Here is a 13501-nt window from a genome sequence, read left to right as displayed (position 1 = left end):
ATGGGGCCGAGTCCGTTGGGTGGGTGGATCATAGTGGTCTTAATAAGTTTGAGTTACTGTAACAGAATACCATTGGCTGGGAGGCTTACACAACAAACATGTATTTCTGGCAGTCCTGGAGCCCAGAAGTCTGAGATAAGGGTGCTGGTATGGCTGGGTTCTTGGGGAGGGCTCTCTTCTTGGCTCACAGATGGCTGCCTCCTCTGAGTCCTAGCCTGGTGGAAAGAGGAAGCTGTTCCTTTCATCTCCTTATAAGGGCATTAATTATACCACAGGGACTCACCCTCATGACCCAACCTAACCTAAACTCCCAAATGTCTTACCTGCAAATACCATTACACCAGGGGTTAGAGTTTCAACATATGTATCGGGGGCGGGGAGACACAAACATTTAGTCCACAGCAATGACTGAGTGTTTCCCAGAACTGAAGCAAAGTATACAAATTTACAGGTGGGAAAACTCTATTGACAAACAAGATTAATTTCTAAAAAGCATTTTAAAAAGTACTCAATGTAACGAAATTTTAAGAACACTATTTTTAAAAGAAAGAAAGAAAATTACTAAAACTACAGGGAGCAAGAATGATCCTGACATCATACGTTAACTCTATATTAAGAGAAATATGGATATTTTCAGACTCACGACAACAGGGGGACCAAGGATGACAATGGAGTAGGTGGAAACTACACTAACCTCCTATCAGGACCAAAGTGGAATTACAACTAAACTATAGAAAAATCATCCCAAATAACCAACTGAACACTAGCTGGAGAGAAGCCTTATAACCAAGGACTTACAGAAGAAACCAGTTCACAACAGTGAGACTGGTAGGGAGTGCAGAGACGTGAGAGGGCTGGCAACTGAAGTTCTGGAGGGATATTTCAGCAGCCCAGGGGTTCCCTCTGAGTCATGTGGGGTCTAACACCAAGCTGGGCTCCCCAGCCTAGAGCACCAGAACCAACAAAGGAACGCAAGTGACATCTGGCTGTGTAAAGCAGCAGGGTTTCTGTCTGCCAGGAAGAGACAGCTGGAGATTGAGAGCCCTTTAAAGAGCCAACACACAAAATTTGGTTTGCAGCCACTTCCCTGGGCTCCAGCAAAGGGAGGGCAGAATGGACTAGAGATGCTAGAGGAGAGGCTGCGGCTGGTGGTCATGGGGAGAGAGCTGAAAGGCAGTTGTCAGGGGCCCTGTGCTGAGTCATTCCCATACGGCAGAAGCCATCTTTCTAGCGCTGAGCACACCTCTCTGACCAGCAGTCTAAACGGAAGCAAGAGCCCTGCCAGCAGGAATTACTGTGCCTGTGGAACTTAAGCCTGGCTGCTGCGGGATACAGCTGGGGGCTGTTTCAGAGATCAAATCTAATGGAAAACCTGTGAGTACTTGACAGAAGAAGCAAGCATATGCAATGGGCTAAAGATAGTTTATTCAATAAGTGGTGCTGGGAAAATTGGACAGATAACATGCAGAAAAGTGAAACTAGACCACCCTCTTATACCACACACAAGAATAAATTCAAAACGGATCAAAGACTTAAATGTTAACCATGAAACCATACAAATCCCAGAAGAAAATATAGGCAGTAAAGTCTCAGAATTGCTTGTAGCAATATTTTATCTGATATATCTCCTCCGGCAGGGGAAACAAAAGAAAAATTAACAAATGGGACCACATCAAACTAAAAAGTTTTTGCACAGCCAAGGAAACTATCAGCAAAATAAAAATACAACCCACTGAATGGGAGCAGATATTCACTGATACATCTGATAAGGTGTTAGTATCCAAAATCTATAAAGAACTTACAAAACTCAACACCAAAAAAAAAAAAAGAAATAAAAACAAACAAACAAACAAAAAAAACAACCCAATTAAAAAAATGGACACAGGACCTGAATATACACTTCTACAAAGAGGACATACAGATGGCCAATAGGCATACAAAAAGATACTCAACATCACCAATCATCAGGGAAATGCACATTAAAACACAATGAGATATCACCTCACACCAGTCAGAAAGACTATCATCAGTCAATCAACAAACAACAAGTGCTGGCGAGAATGTGGAAGAAGGGAAACATTTTTGTACTGTTGGTGGGAATGCAGACTGGTGCAGCTTTAATGAGGTTCAGGACAGGGTGTAGGCTGAGAAGCCCCAAAACACCCACAGCCATGGATTGGGGAAGAGAGAAGCAGGGGACAGCCATTGGAAGTTACTTTGCATGTCAATAACAGCTGGCTAGCTCCATAGGTATGGGGCTTGGGAAGGAAGTCTTTTTGACCACGTGGCACAAGAAGGAGGCGCCGTCTTGGCCATGTGATTTAGAAAGGAGAAGAAAAATAAGATGTAGTTTGTGGTGTTACAGTATGGATGGACCTGGAGAACATCATGCTAAGTGAAATAAGCCAGTCAAAGAAAGACAAATACCATGTGATTTCACTCGTATGTGGACTCTAATGAACAAACTGAACTAACAAAGCAGAGACAGACTCACAGAGAGCAGGCTGACAACTTGGGGGGTGGGGGCCGGCATTTAGGGGGTGGAGGGGTCAAGGGAAGAGAGGAAAAAGGACTCATGGACATCCACAACACTGTGGTGATTGTCAGGGGAGGGGGATAGAAGGGGACAAATGGTAGTGGAGAAAAATACAATAAGAAAGTAAATGCATACATACATACAGAAAGCTCCCTCCTTCCCGCTCCCTCCTTCCCGCTCCCTCCTTCCCACTCCCTCAAAAGAAGACTCACAATGATACAGAGAGATCTGATCAGATCACTGGGGAGGAAAAGTAAGGGGCCATAGGAGGTTGCTCCGGCAATGGTAAGCAGTTTGAGAAGTTGAAAGCCTCCAGAGTACATGGAATTTGGGGCCGGAAGATTTAAAGCAAAAGGAGGGAAAAGGCTGGCTCTCTGGCTCTCTTCCTTGAGGACGCCTGGGTGAATGCGCTGCAGCTGCCTGTGCTTCCAGAAGGACTGCATTTTGGGTGGGAGAGAAACTCAGGGCCCAGCCTAGGATCGGGCTGGCCTGGCAGAGGGTGGCAGGGTTAGTCTTCTGTGGGTGCTCTAGGAGGCACGGGCTCTGAGGCAGAAGCCTGACATTCTTCCAACATTGTGCAGCTGTTGTGTCTTATGTTGTTTTAGTTTGTAAACTAATCCTATAGAAATAAGATAATTAAAATTAACAGGGGGAATGATAAGGGAACTCCTGAGTTAAAGTTTAGCTTTAATTGATAGGCTTAAGTGATTAAAGCTGTAACTAAAGAGTTAGCGATTTTAGCTTTAATTGATAGGCTTAAGTAACTAATGCCTGGGGAAAGATGTTATTCCAAAATTGTGTAGCTTTTGAATAAAGACTCCTTTCCTTTGTCACCAAACTTTTGCCTCCAGAATTTTGCCTGGAGGGTGGAGGCAGGCAGCAGGACCCCACTTGCTGTTCAGTAACAACAGTTCAGGAAGCTACTACTTACTGTCTTGCTGAATGAATTATGGAAGTGTTTAGACAAATGAATCTAGAAAGTAAGTAGGAAAATGCATGGAGCAAGAACCTCTAATTTTCAAGACTGTCTTAGCTAGAGAAAATAAACCACACTTCAAGCCTTAAAAAATTCCACTGAATAATATTCTGGGATTTTATGTTTGACCAGCTATCAGCAAGTAAACAAAACCAGAGAGAGTTTATTACTTACAAAGATAATAATCATAATCACTAGTATTTTTAAATACTGTAAATGCCAAGAATTCTTTCAGTGGCTTGTTATGCATGAATTCACTTAACCAACCTAGCAACCTTATGAGAAAAGCATTATTTTCTCTAGCTTATACTGAAAGGGAAGAAGCATAAAGACGCTCGCCCCTGGTTAGATGACCCCTAAGTGTTAGAACTGGGATTGGGCTGTAGATGCTCAAGGTCCTGAGGCCACGTGCTTAGCCACTGTGCTCTGTGGGTCGTCACAGGGAGGCAACCCGTTGCCAGGATGCAGCCACACTTCCACAGCCCAACTCTCTAGCCAGGTCAGGGCCCCCCAAAGATTAAGGCATTTCGATGCCTTAATTCCTAGGTCTTAAATTATGTTCCGTTCTTCCTCTGACCCACTCAAAAACGTTGAGAGGTATTTGAAGTGAGCACCCTTCTGCTCTGTCGCCATCCATCTTCTTTCCCCTGAACTCTCTGAGCAATGACTGTGACCTTGACTCTATGTCTGGACCACTGGATTTGCCATTTATTCCTGATGTACTTAAGCTTTAAACACCAGTGTCCAAAGGATACTCACCCAGCCTATCCTTGTGAACTCCTATGCCCTCTGCTGCTGCGTGAAGGTAGCTCTAAACCACCTTTCATTCGACCCCATCCTACCCCAGCAGCAGGGCTCCTTGTAAGAGGGGCGGTTATCCCCTTGGCTCCTTGGTTCTGGCTGCTTTTGTCTTGGTTCAGACAAATCAGCCTGATGCCTGATTGCTGGGAACCAAGCTATAATAGGTCTTGTGATCCAAAGACCTAATGGAATGACAACAAACAAATGGTTGTATGGAAACATGTTTATTTATTATTTATTTGCAATTTTACATCAGGTACAGACACATATGTGCACTACATAATGGTATAAATACACATAATATATATTTGCCTATTGTTCAATGCTCTCTTCAGGATCCTTATCGTAGAAGGGGATAGAAAAACACCACGCATCCTTCCTCATTAAAACAAATAAATGCACTTCCTTAGAAAGAAACAACCAATCACCTGTCTCTGTAACTGTGTCAGCTACATTAAATAGACTGTTAGCAATAATAAAAAATTATATAAAATAATAAATAATACAATCATAGTACTATAAAATAAACTAAGAGAAAGAACTAAATGCAACATCATCCCATTTTAAGAGAGCAGACAATAATAGGATTATGATCTTATGATTGACAGTTGTCCGGTTATTTCTGTATTTACATTTAGCGTATAGTGTAAGTTGTTCAGGAAAACAGAAATACATAGAAAAAGTCTATAAACTCTTAGTGTTAATAGAAATCCTGAGGCTTATAGTTCCTACTACAAAATCCTGTACAGAAACAGAAACTTCCATTTTACGGTGAGACAAATCTGCCAAAGAAGAGGATGGTCCTGGCGGTTTTGTGCATTATAAAGAAGAGGAAAGGGTGATCTGCCACAAACTGTGGGCCTCCGTGGCCAGTTCTCCCGGTGACGATGGCCCCGGTGCCAGCAGTTGCTTCGGTGCCCTCCTCGTTGACATCCACGGTGGCTTGATGAAACACTTCGGACAGAAAGAGGTTGTCTTCCTCTGACATTCCTAAGAAATTGGCCTGGCCCTTGAGGAAGGCATCTTTCATGCCCATGCTTCTGAGAATGGGTTTGAGTTCATAGTGCTCTTCTAATCTGAACTGCGGGAGGTACACCTCCACATCATCCTCACCCATCGTGTCTTTGCCGATCCACGTGTTGAGTTTGTCATACGTTATTTCACGTTCTAGCTACAAATCCAAAAATATAAAAAATAACCAGTGGGTGCTTAGAAAGTAAGGAAAACAACTTCTAAGTCTAATGATAAAAATCGGTGACTACATTGTGAGTGATGTAAAACTGTAAGAGATTGGTAAACTTTTTGCAAGAAGGTAATAGGAATGATGTACGTTTAAGGTTTTGAATGAAAATTTGAGACATGCCACACATACTATCAACTAATTCACACATTTCTGTAAGTAATTGCACACGATTTCCTAAAGTGTAGACATGTTCATTATGAAAGGTAAGTTTAGGCCCAGAAGTCTAAAATAATTAAGGTTGGAATGGCTTACCAACTCCAAGCCAGTAGACACATTTGCAACTGCATCTGGAAGCAACAGGAACATGCTGACATCTCCAGCATATGGGAGTTCTAGAATCTGAGCCTTTAGGTCTTCTATGTATCCAATGTTCAGCATCTCACGCAAGTACATCATCTGTACAGGTTTACTCAGAGTCTAAAGTGATTAAAGAGTAAAATATGAAATTTAATACTAAGATGTCAAGAGATTTACAATTAGATATAAAAGAGAATGGCTTCTGCTTTCATGTTTAAAAAAATCAACAAAATAAATTATTTGTATAAAATACTCGGGCCTTATTACCTTTTTTAATATTACACCCGTTGTGGACAATAATACTACTACTACTAAGAAATTTGTTTCGTATCCACCATGGGCCAAGAACTCTGCTAAATCTCATTGAAATCTTACAACAACCTTTTGAGTTGGGTATTATTATTAGCCAAGTTTTGCAGAGTGAAAAATGGAATTCATGGAGCATCCATAAGGTTATAGCTAGTAAGTGGTAGAGCCTACCTTTGAGTCCAGGATTTAAGTACAGCATCCATGGTTTTTCACCATTGCTCATATGCCCTCATAAAATTACTCAGTGATATCCAGTAGCTTGAAAGAGCCAATCAATTGTCCAATATCCATAATTTATAACTAGCACATCACATAGTGACATCAATGAATGGTCTCTACTCTTTATTTCTCTGCCTTGTCTCAGACCCTACAATACATGTTGGGAAAATCTGTCATGTTGTCTCATACCGTGTTCACTCGAAAAGGATAAAGCCCATTTAATTTCTTCTCAAATGATGTTTTCCATTTTCCTTTGAAGTAAACAGCATTCACCAGGACCATCCTGGTCTCTGAATCTACAGAACCTTCAGGTAACAAGTTTGAAATTTTACCTAAAAAAAAAAAAAAAAAAAGCATATGAAAATTTATGCTGTTCTCAAAAAACAAAACTTTCATGTGTCTCTAGTTAGGCACTTCGTTTTTGCTTTCACTTCTGCTAATCTTCACTTTCCCTGCCTCTTTTACACCATGGTGTAAAACAGTGGTTTAAAAATCCAGAATGGAAATGAAGAAGTAATAAAATAGTTCAACTGCTTTCAAAGGAACAAAAATGTTTCTAAAACCTGTAGAACTTAGTCCATGTGCTTCTTTTTCATTGTGGGAGCTAAGAAATCAAGACACAAAACTATTGCTTGAAATGGTGTTTTAATCCCAAAAGGTAAGAAAATCCTTTTTCTTTTTCTTTTTTTTTCTTTTTCTGTCCATAGCAGACAGAGTGGCATGGTTATTTCAATCCTGGGATTTCCTATGTTTGAAAACATCTGCCATCTCTCATGTTCTACACTAATGTTATTTACAAAATCCAATCATTTGAGTCCTGATCATACGTCTTCCGTTAGTAGACCTCATTTAAAACACCGCTCAGCTAAACAAGAATAAGGTCGCATTCACCAAAATAACTCAGGTCAAATGAATTTTAAGGGATTTAGGGCTAAGCTCAAGGATGGTTTTAAGAAATAGATCAGAGTTTTCTAAGTGGAAAGAAGAACAGAAAATATTTCCCTGGTTTTACCTTTGGTTTCTGTCTCGACCCAGAAATTAATCTTTTTTCTGGCTCCTTCTGCACATTCTAGAAAGTCGACTTCCTGGGGTTCTGCAGAGTAATATTTCTTAGAGAGTTGCATGAATTCCTTTAAAGCAAGAAAAGTGCAGGTGATTACATAGAAGGTAGGCCTTGGTGTAATTGTAAATTATGGGTTTCCTGTCAGGACTGGGGGGCCTGCAACTGGGATGGGGTGGAAGGTGGCATTTCGGGGGTGCTGAAAGGGATATGCACACTGGGTGGAACACCTTCCCTACACTCCAGCCCCAACTCTATTTGCCCTCCTGCATGCTTCGCATTATAGACACTCAATCAGAGGGAGATGGGTGCATACAGTGGCTCTGGGAGCCGGCTCTGTTCCTCCTGACTTACAACCCTGCAAGCAGGGCTTTTGCAGCAGGGAGAGGAAGCACCACTAGGGGGAGCACAGGGGCAGCTGCCACGGCCAGGGCCTTAGGGAGCCCGTGCAAGCTGCACTCTCCCTGGAAGTACGAATCCTAGAGAACAGCTTTGGGAGCGACCTCCCTGCAGCGTGAGGGCCCTGCTGTTGCACTGACAAGATTTACTTACTTTCCTGAATCTCGCAGACTTCTCGCCAAACAGCTTGTTGGCACTTTCCAATGTGTAACCTGCGGTGGGTGTGTTGACGGCGGAGATGAGCTCATGGAAGCCTGAATGGATTGCGTCTTCAGCCTGAGCCTTGAACAGAAGGGAGGAGTCCTCTTTATGTGACACGGGGAGATATTTCTTAAGCAATGGCATTTTTTTCTATGCAACAATAAAATGCTTTATTAATAGGTACTTTTTTCTGGTGCTTGAGAGGAATCTCTGCGGAAACGCTTTTGACATGGATGTGGTGCAGAACTAATGAGATGATGTTGCGCTTGTCTCCTATTTCGCCTGCGGATTGGATTCAGCCGCCAACTACCCGGAGGAAAGGCCACGCCTCTCACTGTCTCCTAAACCCAAAGATCTCTGCGGAACTTTTATTACATTAAAATGTTCCTTTACGAATGTTCTTTAAAAGTTCATATAACTTCAGAAATTACCTACTTTATAACTAAGGGATAGTCCAGGCAGTGGAAAATGTGGGTTTTGGAAAACCATGGAAGGGAGGGGCAATTCCTGCCTACAACCTAATGCTGGTAAACACGATGCCAGACATGGGGCTCAGTCACAGCAGGAGACAGGGCCCTGCCGATGGCTGCCCGCTGTCTCCAGACACCTGGCTGCATGTCCATGTACCGGCCCTCTCCACCTCTACCTCCGCTAGCCCCGTAATTCCCTGGGTGACAGCCAGATGAAGGATTAGTGACCTCAAGTAGGAAGCTAGGGGAGATATCTTCCCATAACCTCACTCAGGAGTGCAATTATGGAAGGTGGTTACCAGTAGAAACATATCTATGTCCAGTTCCTATAATTTAGCTGGAGAGCTGGTATTTAAGGACTACAGTATTGAGAACACATAACACTGCCTGAGAGAAATGGAGAGACAGCCAGAAAGATAATAAATGGACAGAGAGAGAGGTATGGGAGGGATATCTAAAGGTCACTGGCCTCTCAGGAAGTCATGGAGCCTGACCTGCTCCATTCCTCAGCTATTTGTCACTCCTTCCCTTCCCCTCTGCATTCATCAATGTGCATTCTAGGAGTCTCCTCTACCATGGTTTTAGAATAAATTACTCAAACCCAACTAGCAGCAGGGGGATGTGACAGAATTCAGAGTCTTGGCCTAGAAGTCAGCAAGTCTGGATTCTGCTCTGGCTCTGCCCTTTCTTAGTGTTGGGACCATAGAATATTTACTTCAGGACTGTGAGTGTTTGTTTTTCTTTCTGGGAATGGGGGAAGTTGTACTAGGCTCCCTCTCAGCCTAACGTTGTAACTCCAAGACAAGAAGATTCTAGAAGTAAAAAAAAACAAAAGAAAGATGAATGAATGAGTCCAGTACCTTCAAAATAGCATCAGGGTAAGTGACTGTCTGGATCTGCTGCGTGAATTGACAACCGGTGACATTCTCTGGGCTCACTGGGGCGGCTTCATGGACTCCAGTTTTGTTAAACTGAAGCACCTACAATGGGAATTAGAGGGAATGGTTACAATTGCCTACTAAATTACTTAACTTTTAAATCACTGCCAACAGGTACCTCTTAGAGGCCCTAAGGCAAGTTCCCTGCCATTGTGTATGGGGTATGAGCATAAGTACTTTTTATATGCAGTATGTGTCAGCCAACCTAAATTTCCCTCACAGCAATCAGTATAAAGTATTTATACTAATCTGTACACTAGTCATTAGTCTCTAGACTCAGAGAACTTAAATGCCTTCACTCCCACACTTGGTTTAAGTGGCAAAGCCACAGATAGATCTTGTCCCCAATGCTTGTGCTTCCTCCTCCAAACCAAAGATCTTCTTCTCTTGCTTTTCTAGTAGAGAATTAACAAAATTTGCTTTTGAATTTTAAAATGTGTACATGCAGCAGAATTACAAGAAAACTATAAAATCTTTGCGTAGTCCCATGTGTTCTAGTACTTTCTGGACACAAAAAAAGTTTACTGTGCCCAGAGTGACCCGTAAGCTGATTTTCTTTGGGTATCAAACTCATTTTTTTTTTTTTAATTCCAGCAACCCAGAGTACTTCCTTTAGCATTTGCCCTCAAAATACATTGCTTCTGAGTGCTAGTGATTTCTTTACATTAAAAAAAATTAAGACCCTGATGTTTTCTAAAGTTTTTAGTGCGGGTCACCATCTTTTTTTTTTTTTTTCCAAAGCAAAGAAAATAAAGAGGAAGGAAGGTTGCCAAATGTTGCTGGTGTTGGAGTTGAACAACTAAGTGTTACTGCAAGTCTTGATGTTTAAACTGCCCCTGATACAGAGAGGGATGCGGCCATCCCTTTCCTCCTGCGAGGACACTGGCCAACATTCTCTCTTCAAATGAGACCCATCCTAAGTGGGTCACCTTGTCCCTGGGAAGGGCATATATACAGTCAGGTACAATGCTCATGGGAAACCCAGAAGTAGCCAGCAGCATTTTGGTGTGGCCGAAAGCACAATGCGTGCCTGTAAGTAACCAGGATGATTCAATGGTAACGTTTGTGTGCGTGTGTATAGGAAAGAACTTTAATTATAGGGTAACCTCATCTGGGTCGCTGACCTAGGAAACAACCGGATCCTGTGCATCCTCAATGTGCTGAATTCGTCCCCTAGGAATATTGCCGTGTGCAGTTGAAGAAGTCCCGGGTACTTTCAGGGCCCTGGACTCAGTGAAAGGGTCCCCTGACTGAGCTTGTGTCATCGCCCAGTAAGGACGCCTGCTGCCCACACCCTGTCCATCTTGATTTCGAAGACTGAGCATCAGGCCAGGCCTCATTGTATTGACATGATCTCACAGGGTTGATAACATGGGTGAGTCAACGTTGCTCTCCGTGCGTCTCCGAGAGCATAGTCACCACGGCTATGGGACATTCTTTTCCCTTTGTGACACTCTCTTAAACCATCAGGAGGAATTCTTTCCATGAATGAGGAACAAACACAGCACAGTGGCTGAGCAATGGAAGGGGCCTGAACTAGCAGTGAGGAAAGCTTAGGAGACCTGGGAAAGGTGTGTCCCTCACAAGGTCTGCCTTCGCAAAATGGCACTTGTCTTAAAGCCAAAGGAGGTATAAGGCATGCAAGACACTTTAAAAACATAAACATTATATTATTACAATGTAAGATGTGGTTCCTATTCATCACTTCCAGCCCTGCAGGATAAGAAACTCTGATAAATCATCTGCTATCTACAGTTGAAGGCTTGTAATCTGGCTCTTTGGCAGATCTGAATATCAGGAACTTGTGTTGTACTGGCAGGACAGGTGACTTTGTCATGGCAGGGCAGGTAATAAAGGCCGACCTTGAGATAGTCAAGATCTCTCGAGCACACAGTCAGAGCGATTCTGCAGCTCGGCTCAGGAATCACTCAGCCCTTAGTTTGGAACTTCCACGGAGACTCACCCTGGCCATCTGGTCTGCAGTGTTGCCTCTGGCACCCATGTAGACCATGACCATGGTCGATGAGATGCCCCACGGGGAGAAAAACAGGTTCTGGGTAGGGCTCGTATTTGCCAGTTGCTTGAAGAAATTGATGGCAAAGATAGTGTTTGCCACATAAATGTCTTCCATTGTTTCAATCTAGAAAGAAAGAAAGAAAATACCACTCTAAAAGATGACACAACATTTTGGGTGACGTCAGCAGAGGGGCACAGGCTGTACTTTGCCTAGGACAGGGGTTCCCCCTCTGTTCTTCCTTCATGGAGCAACATGAAGTAAAGCAGGAACAGCATTAGGGTCATGTGACCTGTGTAGCCACACGGTACAAAGCTGTGCTGTCACCATCTTGAATTGTCAATAATTTTCCAAAAGGAGTTCTACATTTCCCTTTTGCATTGGATTCTGCAAATTTTGTAGCCAACCCTGAGACACAGTGAACAGTTCTTTGATGTGTAGTGATACTCCATTTAATAACAATGATAATACTATCAACAGTATTTATGGTATTCTTACTGTGCAAGAGACTCTGTTCGAAACATTTTACCTGTACTTTTTGTCTTTACCAAAACCTATGAGGAAGGCACTGCTAATTCCTCTCCTATAAAGGAAGAATCTGCTGCACAGAGTGGATAACAAGAGTGACCACTGTTGCTCGACTGGGGGCCAAACTGGGAACTGAAGCCAGTGAGTGGCCCCCAGGGTCATGGTTGAACCTCTGTGCAGCACCTGCAAACACACACCACACACACAGATAAACCCACACGTATTCACACATATGCTACATGCCCACATATTCGTGTTGGCTCCAGTTGAAATTTCCTGCTTCTGGAAGTGGCTCAGACTCACTGTTTGAAGGTTGGGGTTTTCATAGTCCTATCTGCCCTTCTCCACAGACACACACACACACGTCACACACAGCCTTGCTACAAAAGAGCTTCTTAGGCTGAGTTCATTCCCAGGAGTGCTGGAAAGGTCCCTTCCTTTCCTGCCATGCGCTAGCAGGGAAGTCAGTGCCAGGTAGCACCACAGGATGATCCTGGGTATGTCACACACGCATACACACCCAAGATCAACCATCTGAACAAAAATGACAGACACCCCTTCCATGGCCAAAGGCTTCACATGCAGCCAAACGCTTGGACGCATGCAGATGTGCAAAGGTATCTGTTGGTCCTGGCCAGTGATCACCTTCCTATCTGTATGTTCTGCTTTCATATTGGCTTTTAACACACCCTACAATTACCAGAGTATGCAAATATACCAAACGATGCTGACACTCGTCATTCCACAGCAAACCTTGTTGTGAGGGCAGTTTCCCAGAGCTGAGGGAAGATGGGCGGGCCCCCGGCTGAGGCTCGCCCTGAGCCCTCCTCTTGGCTCACGCGGCTGGGCTTCCCGCGGGCCGGGCAGCCCCCTTTCCGCCTAAACTGTAGACGTTTTATGTGATCATGTGGGCTGTGAACATTTCTTTTTAGGAATGTAACTGCAATTTGTATAGAAATTTCTCCTTTGAAATACCACCCTATTGTATTTTATCAAGACAAAATAGTAAATTAAGTAAAACCTGTCTCCGAAACTTTCTCACTGCTTCTCATTTAATCTTCACAGGATCCCTATGAAATAGATACTGGTATCTTCAATGAATGTGTAGGCTCTGTCCTGATGCTCAGAGAGGTGAACTAACTTGTATAAAGTCACACAGTATGTATGTAATGGCGCAGGGATTTAAGCCCAGGTCTGCTTTGGAAACCACTCTATGAACGTCCCACAATGCCTCACCTGTGGGTGCACAGGACACCTCAGATGTGTAATAGATTAGGCAAGATTTTAGCTAGAGAAATGCTAGAAAAAGAAAATAAAAAGAGGAAGCTTGTGAGTCTATAATGCTCCTAGAAGGTTTTTTAAGTTAAAAAAAAATTCTACATTTTTTTTCTCTTGCTTCATCACTGAGATTAGATGAACTTGAATGGCTCAGAAATTTGTCTCCTCTTCCTCCTACCAATTTTAAATTGTCTTTTTAATTAATTAGTCTTATTTGAAAAATGGAGTTTTT

General features: G+C 43.0%; 1 protein-coding gene across 1 annotated transcript; it reads right to left on the bottom strand.

Annotated features, from left to right (window-relative positions):
- Positions 1–5079: 5079 nt before the first annotated feature.
- Positions 5080–11580, bottom strand: SERPINB2 (serpin family B member 2). The gene is made up of 7 exons (XM_054583885.1): positions 11413–11580; positions 9372–9491; positions 7994–8122; positions 7394–7511; positions 6571–6713; positions 5809–5973; positions 5080–5484 (listed from the first exon to the last, which is right to left on the bottom strand). The coding sequence occupies exons 1-7, from the start codon at positions 11578–11580 to the stop codon at positions 5080–5082; spliced, it is 1248 nt and encodes a 415-aa protein (XP_054439860.1).
- Positions 11581–13501: the final 1921 nt, after the last annotated feature.

The sequence above is a fragment of the Pteronotus mesoamericanus genome, unplaced genomic scaffold (assembly GCF_021234165.1).
Source record: "Pteronotus mesoamericanus isolate MK-2021 breed Mesoamerican mustached bat unplaced genomic scaffold, CSHL_Meso_final contig_74, whole genome shotgun sequence".
In the NCBI taxonomy this organism is placed as follows: domain Eukaryota; kingdom Metazoa; phylum Chordata; class Mammalia; order Chiroptera; family Mormoopidae; genus Pteronotus; species Pteronotus mesoamericanus.
Note: the sequence above shows the minus strand (reverse complement) of the source record. Positions and strands in the feature narration are given on the sequence as shown.